The following is a 16,924-nucleotide window of genomic DNA, read 5'->3' as shown; positions in this document are numbered from 1 at the left end:
TAAATACAATGCATTCTGAATGAAATGCCATAATTTAAAACAACGTGTCCCCCCCCACCACCGCCGCTGCCACCCTCCTCCCCTCTCCATCCTCCTCCTCCACCCTGTTCTCAATAGCTGCAGAGGGAGTCCTTGACAGTGTGCTAGCAATGATGAATCACCTATCCAGTTAATTTTCTCACTCCTCATGTGTTGTGCTGCTAAAACAGGGGCCCAGGAATTGACTTGACAAACTATGAATGTAAAAAATATCACTTGGAGGGATCTGGGCTTATCTCCAATTTACATGTTATTAGATTTGTGTTGCAAGCGGCACTTGGACCTCGCAAAACTGAAGCAAAAAAGATGGGGCACATGATAACCAGAGATAAAACATGTCTAAAACTCACTTGAAAGCCTTTGAAACATTTGATGGAAAGTCGCAGGGAGTGGAGGGAAGCAGAGGAAACTGGCCTGATTTAAAATGTGACAGACACACATTGCAATCTGTGGTAAATCTAGAAGAAACCTTGGGAAATTTAGCTGCAATCTCTGGATAAATAGCTGTAATTGACCTTGGGAGTTGAAAATGTGCCATATGTTTCTGGTTCCTGTGTTTGAAACTGGGTCCCTCAGGACATTTCAGCTGAGTACTCACACGAAGGCAAGCGTGAGCAGGAGGAGAGGAAGATATGGGGGGGAAAAAAGACACACAAAAAGAGGGAGCGAGAAAGAGGACAGAAGGATGCCGGCAACAGAGAGATAGATGTTTGAAGACGGAAGACGGATGGATAGATAGGTGAGGCACGGTCTGAGGTAGAGGAGGCTGCAACAGAAGAATGAAAGAGTGACAGAGACGTAGAGAGATAGTAGAGAGAGGGAAAGAGAGAGGGAGAGCAGAGGTACATTTGGCTGGCCAGTCAGTGTGATATATTGACAGGTGAAGCCTTTGTCCTTGCAAACCTGTGTTCCTCCCAGCAGGAGAACTGAATGCTAAACCTGGAGGTTGTCAGCACAGGAAACACAAAGCAAGGCAATGCTTTTTCACTGCACAATTACATTTGATTTGACCTGCCAGGGCTGCGGAGAAAACCAGCCTCCTTCAAATGGAGTAGTTATGACCTCTCGGACAGCCATTAGCAGCAAACACAGCATTATTCAAGCTGCACTTAAAGCGCTAGGTTCGGAAAAATCTTGTCAAGGGAAATATCTGTCTTCTCGTACGAACGTGGCGATGCAGAGCTGGGCAAAAAAAAAAAGAAAAAAGAAAAAAAAAGAAGTTGCATGCAATTTGAGCACTTGAAAAAAACATGAGCCTTAGCTGATCTTGCACATGATGTCTGCACTCTGGAGGAAAGGAAAAAAGAAGAAAAGTCAGCTGTAACTGCGAGAGAGTTTTAAACAGGTAGCATAGCATGTCGTATGCTGATTCTAACAACTGAAACCTCTGCAAATGCGATAAAAGCAGGTTTCATTTCCTCGCAGAATAAAATATGTACATGATAGCTTGCGATCAGGAGGATTTGGATGGCTCGCAAGCATGCTCGTCCTAAGCAAAGTGTTTGACGATCCATACAGGACAAATTCTTTCAGAATGACTATCCCTTGCATATGCCGTGCGTATGTACGCTGCGAGGGAAGAGGAAAGGCTCACGTGCTCGGATGTATGCAAAACTCTCAAGCGGACATACACATTCATTACACGCACGCACGGCACACACACTTAATGTGCCCTCATCACATTTAAGCTAATTTCCTTTTCATCACGGAGAGAGGAAAATGAGTGTTTGCCCCATCCCTGCTGGGGGACAAAGTCAAGAGCCCCGGTCGGTTTGGGCTAGATTAACAGGTAACATTTGGCTCCCACTCTCTTATCACAGCATGAAAATCAAACCGCGTGTTTTTCCTCCGTCGCTCTCTCTTTCCCCCCTCCCTAATGTTCCCTTCACTTAGAGATGAAATCGCTTGCTGCACAAACCCATTTGGAGAGAGGAGAGAAGGTGAGTGGGATAATCAGGCTGGCCACTGGGCCGTGTTTCCTAAATGCTCTCCAAAACATTACTGTGCACAGGCATAAAATTAGCACCGGGACCTTAAAATGTTGACATTTAGCATGACTTTTTGGAGAGTGACACCCTCATATTTTCTTGTAGGATATCATTAAATTTCAACTGCCCTATGGCTGTGCCTTTCCATTAATAACCAATTCAGTGTGTCACTTCTCCCTCTCTCGCTTTCTCTCCCCCCTCTCTCTCTCTCCCGCTCGCTCGTGCCACCTTTTTAAAGTAATGAGTCCATTGCTTTGCTTTAATAAATTGAATCGTATTCTCAAGGCCATATGAAGATAGAGCCACAGATGGACAGGCTGCATGGAGGAAATAACCATAAATCCTTTACTGTCACAGAGGCGGTCTGAGGTGACAAAACCTCGATTGGGATCGCGCCGAGATTACAAAAGACACAGTCAAAGGTTGATTCTGTCTGTTAAAACTGTGTTCTCCTAGCAGGGACAAATATACTCAATGATGCTCTCGTCGCTGACGCCGGCTTGTGGTCAAACGTAAGAAACAACACAAGGATCAGAATACTGACAGGTGCTTGTCCCAAAATGTTTTGGAGGGTACGCTATGCATAATGGCACAGATTACACTGTTATGGTGCAGTTAAGAGAGATTTTGTCCTTTGTTTAACTGTTAGCTTGGAGAAGGAAGGGGAGGGGAAAAAAACAGGGAGAGAGAGAAATGGAAACAGCGAGAGCAAGAGGCAAGGGAGCAGGATCCGTGTTGACTTCCATTCAGGAGGAAGATATCTTGTCTTTTTATGCGGCCCATGTCATATTTATTGCATAAAGGTCAGAGTGTTCATTTGTTCAAAGTCAGCGTTTTCCCTCTCTCCTCTCCTCCATGTAATAAATGCAGGGGCTATGTCATTATCGGACCTCTGAGGATTACAGGCTTGGCTGACTGTGATGACTGCATAAAAGCATACAGGACTTTTGTTTCTGCCAGCGCACAGCTTCAAATGAGCTCTTAAAGAGAACAGTAGCGGAGGCAAAATGGCATTTTGTAGAGAGAGACGATCGCAGTTGGGATGGACGAAAGGGGAAAGGAGCGAGTTGGTTAAGGCTAAAGATTGAGGGGCTAAAATCCTCGCTCTTGGTTTTAAGTCAGGCCAGTGGTGGCGGAGCAAAATAAACTTGTGGCTCAGAAAGGGAAATGACAGGAGGGGGGCTGACTTGAGACTTGAATAGATTTCTGTAATTCACCTATCGACTCTGAGCCCAAACTGTCAAGAAGATAATGCTTGGAGAAGGACATCACTGCGAGGAGCTTTGAAGGTGTTTAAACTGTCTTTGCATATTGACCTCTATTGTCCGGGCCCATTTATTAACAGAAGAATCCCAGAGATTAAACTGGCCTCAGCTATCGATTGGCTATTTTGCCCGAATCATTCACATTTCAGAGGGGGGATCATTTGTACTGTACACCCCGCTAAGCTGCCTGACCCACTAATCATCAAGCCATTTATTTCTCTCACTCTTTGTTTAGTTCTCCTTTGTTTGGCATTTATTAATTCATTAGAGCAACTTCTCATGCAGCTTAACTTAGACGGTGACTGGGGAGTCCTGTTTCCAGCCGATAGCAACTTACATTCCAGCAAAATATGCCACCGAATATGCGCCCGACATCACAATACAGATGCCAATTACATATTGATAATTAAGCATTCAAACAAACAAACAGAGAGGAAATCCCCCATAATCACCAGGTTTTAATAGAACAAGTATTAGCTTGGTGTGGTTGGCCAGATAGCCTGCTGCTAGATCAGAGCTTTGCTGGGTTTGGGAGGAAGGGGTGGGGTAGGGTGGGGAAGCGGAGGAGGGGTGGTGGGAGGGGGGAGACACATTGGTGTCATTGCCTGGCATTGCAATCCTACAGGGAGAGGCTCTGCCGTTCTGCCGCTACTGCTGAATGACTGTCGACGACAGCTGGCACTAATCCAGACTGGATACACTGAGCTGCTTTTCTTTTCTTTTTCTTTTTTTTTTCCTTCTCTTTTTAAATGAAGATGAAAGAACAAAAGAGAAAATGGGAAAATGTAAACTTTTAAAGAGGGCCTAGCTTAGGAGCACTTGCTCCGTGGCTGCCTGGTGAGGAAGCGGCAAAAAACTGATGCAAATCCATTAGCGGTCCTGTTTTCACAGTAATAAAAATACTTAAGGGGTTTTAATAGGAGCGACGTGTTAAACGTGTGGAAATCTGTTTTGATAACATTATTCATAACAGTGGCTTTGCGCTGTGTGAATTAATAACACTTCATTTACAGACGGAAGAAAGCTGGCATGGTATTTCCAGTTAAAGAGATTAATTTTTAAAGACCTAATTGACAGGCTGGGGTTAGGCAGGATAAGCAACAGACTATAAGGCTGCAGCTGCAAAGTCAAGGTGACTGGAATACTCAGAGAAAGGCTTTCAAAAAGCAGAATAGAGAGGGAGGGAGTGAAGAGAATTAGTCCTCGAGCACTTTTCCCTCCGCCCCCCATTCTTCCTCTCTTTATTAGGAATGATTTACTTTCTCAGTGAAAGGATATAAAAGCTCAAGTATAGCGGCGTAATTATCGCCGAGTGAAAATTTAAAGGTTTGACTCACAATGTCCTCAAGTCAGCGAGCAGACTGCCAGACGATAAGAGTGACTGTGTTGAACACTCGGCATCCAATCGGTTGTGCTTTATGGGCTTTGCCAAGGAAGAGCACACAAACAGCACTCAGCTCTGCAAGTCTGTAAACATGATGGACTGTGGCAAACTACTAGGGCTGGTGTTTACCTTGGCAGAGCCTGGCCTTGGCATGTTGGTAGCATCGCTTAATTACTGTTTACATGTAAATATTAAATTATACAAACAACCCCACAGAATGTCTCCGAAAGCGCAGAAACACACATTCAGGGTCAACCTTATCTGTCTGCAACAGTTGCCACCGCTACGATAGGCATTGTTTTGAATCGCAAATTTTCTGCATTGTACATAATCTTCATAATTGTTTAGTGCTGTTGTCCAAGGGCATTCAGGTAAATATGTTCCCATAATCTGCATAATAGCAGATGCTCAGATATGTAAAACGCACCTTGTGTTCTCAGAATGAAAAAAAAAACGGGGTTATTGTTCAACAACAACAGTTTCATCAGGATAAAGGAGCGTGAGCATTAACGTCTCCAGTCAAGACAGATAGATGATTGCTTTGATTACGGGGCCCTGCTTTCCTGACGGTCCTGAGCAGCATATATAGTAAAGCACTGGTGCCTACTGTGCATCTCTAGTATGGCTGAGTAAAGCACTTGTTCATTTGCAGTGAAGGGTAACATGAAACAGGCCTGAGCCTTCTGATGGACAGGGAGATTTCACCTTCGCCAGTGAATGATAATGCATTATTAAATTTGCCTCTCTGCTCACTAGATACACTTAGCTGACCACAGCATATTTATCTCCCCATCCGAGGCTCACGTCTTGGCAGGAGAAAGCATTCTGTCACTTTTGAGGCATTTCAAAGATTAAAAAGAACCTCTCTCTTTTCAACGTTCCTAAAAGCATCCCCCCACCCACCCACCCTTTTTTCAGTGAAATGTGATTAGCAGGAGATGGTGTCACGCAATGGAACATTCATGAGAGGGGAGAACAAATATCCAAATGAACTCCCATGTCCTCGAGGAATAGCCCCTCTCTGCACCATCAGCAATCTCTCTCTCACACGGGCTGAGGAAATTTGATTGATCCTCTATTGAATTATTTTTTTGCACTCTTTCATTTCAACAGGACGCACTGACAAGTTGTTTGATCATAAAGCATTATTGTCTGCCAAGTCACATTTCAGGGCTGTGATGGCTAATGATCTTGCCTCCTGACTTAGGGAAAGTCAGGTAGTCAGCATGTGTTTGAAGCTCGCGATTCCAAGGACATCGGGAGGTACTGAGCAAAACACTATACATTAAAAGTCAGGGAGATGAGAGGGAAGGAGCTCGAACTTTTAATGATACTGTACGGCGATACCATCGATGTCAGTGGAATATTTACGAAAAGAGCACAAAACTGACGGCGAAACTTTTGCCTGACCCAGAGTCCCCCGCCTGCCTTTTTATCATTGCAAATGCTTATGCAAAGAAGGAGCAGAACAAAGACTACAAAGGCTAGAAATCACTCTTTTGTCTTTTTTCATCTTTTTTTTTTTCCAAACTATGTTCCCCTTTCTCTCTCTCTCACTCTCTCTACCAAAACCCATGAGCGTCCACAGGTCCTTGGCCAAAGTAGCTGTATGGAAACAGACTGTGATGCTCGTACCTGCTCAGTTTCATCTTTGAGAGTGCAAGCTGGGGCTGCGGACAGTGCGCCTTTGTTTGTCCGGACAAACAAAAGGCGAGACAAATCAACTTTGTCCATTGTGGTCACACCAGTGCACGGTGCATCGCCGACTGCTCGGCTGATAGCAGGTATAGGAGAGGATGCACCACCTAGGTGACATAACGCACCACAGGCTTCCATTTATGCTTGAGAGGAGATTAGGAGCGCATCTCCTGTTGTGTCAACAAGTATACATAACATTCACCAGCGAAGTGCCAATATCATATTACTAATGATTCAGCCGCTTTTAAAATATGGTTTACAGAATCGGCTTACATACTGTACTTGCCTCTGCACGTCTTGTCAGGCATTTTAGCTCGGTGCAAAAGAGATGTGGCATGTTTACCTGCACTTGGGGGTGGGGTGGGGGTTAGAGCTGTTGATGGGAAATTGCTTAAACTGCCACATGTTTTTTTCTTCTTTTCTTTTCTTTTCTTCTTTCTTTTTTTTTTTAAACAGAAAACTCTTCAACATACATACTGTACATATGGCTTGTGTTTCAAACACCTTTTCCCCAAGGAAATAAAATGATAGCCAGTGTTTGATGTCCAAAGTAAGTTTACAGCCAAAAGGCTTCTGTACCTTTCAAATTTCCCCTTGTTTGTCAGCTACCTGCTGTTTCACGAGACAGAGGCTTGTCGGAAGCTATCGCCGCAGACTTTCTGTTTGAAGCAATTCAATTAGTCACATGTGAGATAACACTTCGCTTTCTACTAGCCTTTTTATTTTTTCTCCCCCCAACATATCGACTAATCTCTCTCTCTTTTTTTTCTCTTCTTTGGCAAAATTTGGACAAAAAATAATCAAGTTCAAACAACAGCAAAAAAAGCCCTACCATCTGGTTGCGCTGCACTTGGTGACACAACTTTGGGAAGTGTCTGTTTTATACGACAACAAACAGCCTTTGTCCTTCATCACCAGAGATGACATGAAAAAGATGAGGCACGTTCATAGGATGTGAGTGCTGAGGCATTATAGGGGCTGTCTCTGAGGCGTCTGACTGTTTAAATAGTCTCCATATGAGCCGGGGCACTGCATCCGTCCTCTGCAGCCAACCTGCTCCCCTTCTTAGAGTGCATTGCAAGAGATTAATTTAATGCTCTGCCAGGATCATAAAGATCAAACAAGTGGAGAGATATCATTAAACCATTGGAATGTTATCTCATTTATCTAAACAAACTGATGCGATGAACGGCCTAATTAAAAAGCTCGCCATAAACAAAGCTTCGGATGGGGAGGCCTCTCCCCTCTTTAACAATGGAACACATTTATTTTATTAATCCAATGCATCGTGTATCATATCATTACAGTTCAATATATCTATCATTAATTTTATTCCCTTCACTTAAAGCTTTTATTGGAATTACTTTGGTTATTAGTTGGTTCTAATGTATTGGTTACCTCTGTATTTGGCTGCTACAATCTCTCTTATCTCGCTGCATAAACCTGTGCATGTTATTCAAATTGCCTCATTTATTATGATAGCTTCCTCATGTAAATTGTGCTGACTGCTCGCCCTTGCACAGTCCTCATTAGACTAATGAAAACCTTCAAACGAAAAAACTAAACAACCTGCCAAATAAAGGTCTGGGGTTATTATGAAAATTACAACTGTGGGAGCCGGGAGAAGCTCTCTTCATTAATTCATGCTCAGCAAATTGGTAACTAATTTAGTTGCACTCCTCTGCATTAATGGGTTATTTTATAAAAATGTTTTCCACAGCCCGAGACCTCTGGTGCACACACTGAAGAGCTCAGAATCCTAATCAAGTCCAGTGACATATTAGGAATTGACAATCTCAAAGATAATACAGCGTGTGTTTGCGAGTAGATGTGCGCGGGTCAACTAGTTAGAACTGGCGCGGATTGCTCGGTCATTTGCTTTCTCCTCTAATATTGTGAAGAAATTAGAGTCATTTGTGTTGATTATCTGAGTGTGGAGGAGGCACTTCAGCTGAGAAGGAAGATTTCTGCTGCTGAGGAAACATTCAGTTGATTTATGTGTGCGGATCCTCGGTTAAACCCTCGTTCTTTGTTTGCGTTACCCCGTTAGTGCAAATCTCTCCTTGTTTCGCATACGAACACGCACGGACACACACACACACACACACATATGCTCGCACACGTGCAGTTAGACGGTCTGTGACCCATAAATTCAGCTCATGATCCTGCTAATTATTACTATTCACTGCTTCACACCCTGTGAGTGAAGGTCTAACACTGATCTTCACGTCAGCCTAGCCAACAGGGAACATACAGCCGAATGATTTCCATAGTGGTTTTATTATCATTATCAACCTCACCCCACCCTGCATCACCCAGCACAGCTCCGCTAAAACCAACAGAGAATACTGAAATCTATTATTTGCTTCATTTTGTATTTAATCTGCCATGCTTAGTAGATTTCTATCTGCTTCTTTTCTCATTTTCCTCTTCTTCGTAATTCTCATCAACAACATCGTAATAAAAAGCAATTAATAGCGTAAAGGCTAATCGGCTAATTCTGCATTTTATTTTGGTAGGAAAGATTAAAAACAATTGGTATGTGTGGCAACAAATATCATATCTAAAAATAAATAATTAAGTAAAATAACTGAGATGCAAAATCTGTGTGGAAATCAGACAAAGCTGACATTTAGTTGCACTATTAAATGTTTTTGTAGTTAATTAAGAGAACTCCAGGGGTGTTATTAAATCGCAGCATGTGCATTACAGGGGGCTGATATGATGTTGCAAATGTAAAACGTCCAAAGCCAGGTAAAGACACTTTCAAAGAGATCCAACAAGCAAAACACATGTGTGCAGTTAACCTATTTCTATGTGCCTGTGCAACAATGCGCACTAAACAGAGACATGAAGCCATAGAAGCAGCAGCACAGTCTGACATCACGACAAATTAAGGGCAGGAACAATCTTTAAATTAAAGGTTTAATATTTCTCAATTTTATTGCCAATATTCAAGGACTCAAATGGACTTTTAGGGCCCTTTTCATAAAGCTCTAGAAATATAACATTTTTTCTTTTGATAATGACATGCAGACTTTTCCCTTGTGGATTGTAAGTTTCTTTCAAAATCCGCGCAACGATGACAGTTGTAATGCTGGCAAATGTTGCTGCTGGTACAAAAAGTAAATCTGAGTTTATGAAACTTTTTGCTGCTCTTGACAAATTACACAAACTAGTGTATGACCTATTTAAAACAAGCCAATGCAGCAGAGTGAGCAGAGTGACTTCAGTCATTCATGTCAGGGGGAAAAGGGTTGGTCAGCAAAATACTGTACACACCTGATCTGCAACAGTTCCGCAAGTCTGGTCTCAAACTGCTATGCAGATATATGATATAGCCTCGAAAGACTTAACTTTACTTTTCACAGTTGTGTATGCATGTCACAGCATTAAATTACTGCTAAGATGAGCAATGTAAGTACTGATTTTATAAAAGGACAGCTCTAATGATGCATTCACTCAATGCAAAATACCCAACATTAGCCTGATTGTGCAACAAGAGCTTGATTTTTATTAATGGCTTTATTTTGCATACTTTACCTACGCTGATAAACTGCACATCCCAAGCATTCCAAAAACAACCCAACATCGTGTTGAATTAAGCTTTCATACAGATTGAGTTTTGAGCTGCAGTGAGAGAATGAGCTCAGCCTGCAGCTCACTAAAGATGCCATAGCTAGAAGGAGGCCTTCTGGATAGGTTTCCTATTGAAACGTCAGTGCAAATCCTCAACTGCTTGTTTAAGGGGGAGTAGGTTGCGGTCACTGCGGTTGCCACATTTTGAGAGATTGCTGTGGAGTAAAGTTTGTCAGCCCTCAGGGGTTCCCTAATGGCCTTGGGCCCAATGCCCATTGCCTGTCTTGCCTGTTCTCCAGCTGCCTGTCTGACTGCTGTAAAACTCTAACAGAAAATAACTTTTACTCAAAATGCGAGGAGCGCTCATCCCAACGACTTAAAAGTCCACACAGCACTGCCTCAACCCCCACAATTACACACCTGCCAAGTGTGAAGAGAATCTGATGAACAGTTGATGAAAAATGCAAAGAACCAAAAGCCGCACAACACACACATACAGAGATTTCTTCATTTATTAGTGAGACTAGTGAATGGTCTGTTTAGTAAGAGTGTTAATGAAGCCCATCCACGGAGAATCTCTTCACTTTTTGCTGACACTGTTTCATAGAAATTAGTTGCATCTCAGTAAATAAGAATGGATGGAGCTAAAGGGAAGGTAATTTTGCCTAGCATTATATTATAATTAAGTATTGTGTATATATTGTATGTATGTATGAATGTATGTTTTGAATGTTCTCCTACTGGATGAGTGGACTGATCTTGGTGAAACTTTGGATAAACATTGTCTAGCCCACTGTGAGTGCCACATATGTATGTATGTGTATGTATGTAGTTTGCTAGTTCTTCTAATGTATGCTGATATCAGACTTGAAGATTTACAGGTCCACACTAACTTGATGGCACCAATCTTTAAATATTATCAGTAAAGGTTGCTTAATTTTGCTGGCTGTTCATGCAACTTTCTTCAGACTTATCACTGCAATTCCTTCAGTCCCCAGTAATGCACCTGCATTGTGTGAAGTAAATTTTAAAAAATGGCTGTCAAGAAGTTTGAAAAACACACTGAAATACCAGAGATTGTGGCCATTCAAACTGTAACTGTTCAGCTTTCTCGAGAATTTAAATTACATAATTGAGGAACTGAAGTAATTTGTCATGGTTTCCAACACCAAAACAAACCAAACAGAAAACAAATATGTAAAAAAACAACAAATAACATAAGAATTTTGTGTTTCTACTTACTTTATGTGCTCTTGACTCATTTCAACTATACTACTTTTACTGTAATTTGTGGCCACACTATAGTTTCTCTCCTGTCGTCTGATCTGTTTCCTCAGATATGGGCATGTTTCACTAGCTCTAAGTTCCTTCCCCTACCTCCAAAACATTCTGTCAGGCTAGAAGAAACACTTATAACGAAAAACTGGATAGCCAAGATATCCCTCATCTAAACAACACTTGCTCGAATGCCTGGACTGAAGCCCTTCAAGTCTAAAGTATATTAGAAAAACAGTTGTTCAGACACATGTAGAGCATGTAGTTGTAGACTAACTTTCTCCCAAAAAATCTTTCTAACAAGAAATCTTAGAATGGGAGGCAGAGTCTTCAGCTCTCAGGCCCCTCTCCTGTTGAACCAGCTCTCAAGCTCCTGGTGGACTAGTTTTCTCCACTCACCTCTTTTCTCTCCTCCCCTGTTTATACGCCACTACTGCACTACTGTACGACTATAGTGTGTGTTTGGTCTTGTCTCCCATGGTCATGGCAGATGGCTTCCCCTCCCTGATCCTAATTCTGCTGGAGCTCTCTTCCTGTTAAAAGGGAGGTTTTCCTTCCCACTGTTGCTAAGTGCCTCTCATAGGGGGATTGTCTGATTGTTGGGGTTGTCCTTTTAATTGTGTACAATATAAAGTGCCTTGAAGCAACTGTTGTTATGAATCGGCAGTACATACATAGAACTGAACAGAACGGGGCTCAGACTTGACTCACCTTTATCAGCGTGCATCCTCTTTGCTTCATGGCTCATGTCATGGGCCAGGTCTCCCTCTTTAGGTCCCGGTGCGATGTTAGGTGACAGGCCAAGCAAGGCTTGGTTCATGGAGAGACCATTGTGGTGTAAGGCTGCATAAAAAAATCAGAAAAAAAACATTATTAGCTAGACAGGAGCTTAAATCTTCCATCTGTACAATCTGTAAAGCCCTTTAGAGGGTTTTTTTCCTTTATTTTTTCTTTATTTGTGTTAATAAATGTGCTGTGAAGCAATATATAATACGTACGTATCCTGTCTGAGGAGCTTTCTGTGTGGGCTGGGGAGCTGGACACACTGCTGCTGCGGTGGGACGATGGGTGACTGCCTGGCCTCCTGTTGTCTTCTAAGGAAGGAGCAGGGGAGGGACTGTCCGGCACACGTTCCTGCAACCCCAACAGCCACAAAACCACACATGCAAAATAAATATCCAGCGCAGGCTCGAGTGTTACGCCACGAGAAGGAGGGAACTGTGTTTACAGCAGCCAGCTGTTATTATGACATTGCTTGCTTTCTCTTTTAAAAATTTACCTTTATAACAGAGGTGACCATTCTGGAGGGCAGACTTTGGCCCTGTGCTGCGGCGGCCATATTTGCAATGGTGCTGAGGTGGTTCATCTGGCTCATCGCCATAGTGACAGAGGCTGGGGGCAGGCTGACTGGGATCAGAGGGTGTGGCATCATCATGAAGGGGAGTTCCAGGCCTGAGACACACGAAGAGGTCGTTGGTTACTCAATGATGCATATTATGAGTGAGCTACCCACAGGGGAAACTTGGCTGAAAACTCAAAACCTGCTGGTGTTAATTCAGCAATCAGTAATTCCCACCACTGAGATCCCCTTTAAAATTGGTGTCCAATAACACTAAAGCTTTACAGAGCCAACCGCCAGGAAAAGAAAGGAATAATTCAGATTAATCACGTCTCGGGTATCTTTCCATGTTAACATAATACACATAAATGTTTTACAGCACGTGTTAATAATAGATACTACTGCAATAATAATAAAGAAAATGGGGACGATAACTATACACACAGTCATTCAAAGACCAAAGTTTACACTGCAATAAATATGCATCAATTATTCTATGATGAATAAAAAGGGGCACATTATGGAAATTCTCTCAATATTTACATATAAAAAAATATCTCAGTAAAAACAAGGGCAATCTTGAAAGTCATTACCCAAATGACTAGTTAAACGCGCTAATGACAAACAAGTAGCGCTAGGCTACAGTACGGCAATGACTTTAGGCTAATTATAGCCGTCGACAGTGCAGACCAAGAGACAAAGAGAAGAAGAGAATGAGACTAAAAAAAAAAAGAGTAGGTCGCATTCAGCTCACCCAATAATGTGATTTTCAGGGTTTTTTTCTCTATACGAACACACAAATTATTCCATTACAACATCAGAGATATCTTACAAATGTTCTAAATTATTCAATTGCTGTCTGGCAGTAGACGCCTAATTGGGGAAATTGAAGACATTAGCAGCGAGAAAACGTAAAGAAAGTCTAATAAAGATACTGCGGGTGGGGTGCGGTGGAGGGGGGGTAGTAGCTAGTCAAATAGTGGCCCTGAACTGCGCTTCTGAATGGCTTAATGAAAACAAGCCAACTTTCAAAGGACATGAGCACAGACAGAGGGTCAAAGCTAGGTGTCTGTATCCCCCTCCCCTCCCCAGCCGTGGCACCCCCCTCCTTTCCCCCGCCCGCGCTCTACAGGGACTTTGAACTGGCAGGATCAAAAGTGACTGGGAACAGTTTGGTCTCATTCCTCCGCCACTCAGATGCTTTTCCTCAAATGCTTTAAAGAAAACCTCATAGACACTATTGGATCTGATTGAGCCTCTCTGTAGATTTTTTTTTTAACTCCTTTTTTTTCTGTCTTTCTTGGCAGCCCGGTTCAAGGTAAAAAAGAAAAAAAAGAAAGCTGTGTAGAGAAAAAGGAGGGGAAGAAAAAAAGATAGCGCACTACAGAAAGCTATCCACAAAACAACTCCACTCTTCTTTTTCTGACAAAACATCAGTAGCCAAAGGGCAAGGAGATCTGCATGGCGAAGCCTCTAAAGAGAAGGACACTGGTTGAAAATGAAAGGACATGAGAAGTACTCCTCTCTGTCATTCCCCTCCTTCCAAAAGAAGCATTGATTTCCATAAGAAAGATGGCATGCAGTTTCTCAGTGGCAAGTATTCCCAAACAATATAAAGCAGGGGAGATTAAAGAAAGGCGGAAGCCAAGCAGCACCTTGTATCAGCGCCTCTGCTGAAGCTCAGACTGAATCAATTACCACTCAGCAGGCTAAGCTCAATTAAAAAACACCACAGAGGGCCTGATTGCGGGGGTACTTACTGTAGGACAACATGGAGAGGTCTAGGCTACCTATCAGCCTTTCAAGGCCACTCAAGGGCCAGAGTGAAGAGACTTATTCTGCCTTTGAGGTGTCTCTATTACGCCCATTCAATCAAACGCAGCTACACACACATAAAGGTAGATTTTCACCATATCAATAAAGTATGAAAAAGAGGTGAAAAGTCACTTAAAACAACGCAGGTCTGCTCTTTGTTAGTAACATACCGCCATTTATCTCCCTGTCATATCTTTCTCTTGATGGTATGTGAATTTCATTGATGTGTCTCCACCTGACTGACAGGCTGGCGCGGAAACACAGGACCTCTGTTCGCTCTAAGGGGGTATTAGTCTCGCTTTCAGTGACCGTCCAGCCCCTTTCTTGTCACCCCATCCTAAAGCGATGTTTCTCCCATAAAGACCCATTCAGGCCACTGTAGGGGAATGTGCCACGGGCCAACAAGGGTGCACCAAATCCTTTTATTTATGGCTGAAAGGAGCCAGGTGAGGAGGATATGCATTTATTCAAGGAATCTGGCATTTTCACAAGACAGTTAGAGTGTTTTCATCGCATTCATATGCAATTTCTTCTCATTTTCTTGATTTTTATTCTCATTTAAATGAAACGACTATGAATAATTGCTACAATTTTTTTACGTAGGTAATAATAAACAGAGATTTTTGCTTCTTTTTTTGTCCTTTTCAAAAACCAGAATGAAGAGACTCATTAATCGCTGTGATATTGTGAAGATATTCCAGTGGGCAAACTGTTAGAAACATATTTGTCAGTTTTCTGTTTATCTCTGATATAGAAGTTCAGACCTGATGAGAGGTGAATTCCCACAAGCCCCCCTCCCAACCACCACCTCTCTCTTTCCTGAAGGGCAGACAATGCATTTGGAGTAATTTACCTGAAGTAAGCCTGAGGGACCTGCAAAGGTGAACTCCTATTTACCATCATTAAAACTACAAATCACTTAATACCAATATAAACAGCTCAGCTATTATGTCGTGCAGTGCTTGGGAGTTCACGCATGGATAAGCAAAGATCTGAATCGCGGAGGATGAATTGAATGAATTAAAACAGCCCTTGGTAGCAACATGATTAAAAAGCTGTTACATCAGAATCAAACCTCACGGCTAATGGCAGGTTTGTTACTTATTAAAAAAAAAGATTTGAAAAAAAGTGGGAAAAAATGGATTGACTGACTGTTGAACGGTTTAAAAAAAATGATTAAAACGCCAGCAGTGATTTATTTTGGTGATTCGTGCCGCAGTTAATCCTCATCGACACAGAACTTCAGCCTTTTTGGCCATCTAACCCTACGGAGGAAAATAAGAGGAGAGGAACTAAGCCATTGTCATTGAAAATGGGATGAGAAAGCAGCCGGGCCCCTTACCCTTAACTCTGTTGTGGACAGATTTCCCCTGACAAAAATTAAACTAGCTCCTACTTGGCACTTTATTATCTCTTCAACTGAATGATTTATTGTTTGTGGAGCGAAAGAACCAAAGAGAGGGGGAAGATTACATTTCCAGCCAAAGCTCAGGCCTGATCTCGTTTTTTACTCCCTCTGTCCAGGAAAAAAGCTCCCGACAAACAATAATGTCAGCTGTAATTGATCGGAGGTCGCTGGCTGGGCCTGCAGTAAAAGCGCACTATTTAAGCGACAATCGGCCCCGCGCTCTTCAGACGCTGGCTAATGAAGCTGTCTGTCTGGGCTATTTACCTTCTCTTAAATGGAAGGGGAGAGATGTACTGTAAGAGACAGGGCTGGAGAGGATCTGCCTCTCACTCCCGTGAAATAGGACCTGCACATGCCTCAGGAATGTATAATTGGTTGGCGCAGCCAAAGCTGGGGATCCGGTGCTAATTAAATGACTTGTTTAAAGCCTATCTGTCTTTGTTTGGGAGGCTCTGGGCTTCAGAACAATGCATTGTAAATGCTGTTGTCAAACAAACATTCCTGGTTATCCTTTGATTTGAATTGAACAAGACAAAGGGCTGATTTGCTCACTGCTAAGCCTTTGGTTTTCATGGTGTTGAGATATTTTTTCCTCCCCTCTTCTGATCTGTCAAACTGAACAGGGCCATTCCAGTCAAAGCTGCTAAATGGACTGACTCAGTGCACAATCCATACGCAGCCCGCTGCCACAAAAACAATCTCCGTTTTCCCTCTTAATTGCGCTTGTAAAAATGCCCCCATGTTGTGTATGCATTTCTCCGACAAAGGTAAAGACGGTGGCGCGCACAAGGAGAGTCTTTGTTGTGGTCGTATCAAGGATTTGCACACCGGTCCCAAAAGGAAATGAATGGCTCATGAAAAAGTGTCTGTCACGCGGCGAGACATTTAGAGGTCTCCATAGCACTAATCAGCTAGTCGTCTTTACTATAACTGTTAATCTCCTTTTTTTAAAAAGGGGGGGAAAAGGAAGTCCTGCCACAGAGGAGGTGGACCAAGGGGGTGTGTATGCATCAGATCAAACATAAGACACGGCCTCCATAAATAAGTCGTCTAGAATTGTGGTGCCACTTTAGACTACACAAGTGCATGCTTCCATGTGCTTGCTAGTCCCACATTCATATACACACAGGCAAA

General features: G+C 42.6%; 1 protein-coding gene across 1 annotated transcript in view; it reads right to left on the bottom strand.

The window, feature by feature from the left end:
• Positions 1-16,924, bottom strand: part of dachd (dachshund d) — a 90,920-nt gene that overhangs the window by 11,504 nt on the left and 62,492 nt on the right. Inside the window, exons 4-6 of the mRNA XM_063499789.1 lie at positions 12,508-12,680; positions 12,227-12,362; positions 11,940-12,071 (exon numbers count right to left, since the gene is read on the bottom strand). Of these exons, the coding sequence (XP_063355859.1) occupies positions 11,940-12,071; positions 12,227-12,362; positions 12,508-12,680 (441 nt within the window). The remainder of the gene's footprint in view (positions 1-11,939; positions 12,072-12,226; positions 12,363-12,507; positions 12,681-16,924) is intronic.

The sequence above is a fragment of the Pelmatolapia mariae genome, linkage group LG16_19 (assembly GCF_036321145.2).
Source record: "Pelmatolapia mariae isolate MD_Pm_ZW linkage group LG16_19, Pm_UMD_F_2, whole genome shotgun sequence".
In the NCBI taxonomy this organism is placed as follows: domain Eukaryota; kingdom Metazoa; phylum Chordata; class Actinopteri; order Cichliformes; family Cichlidae; genus Pelmatolapia; species Pelmatolapia mariae.
This window is presented reverse-complemented; position numbering and strand designations above follow the sequence as displayed.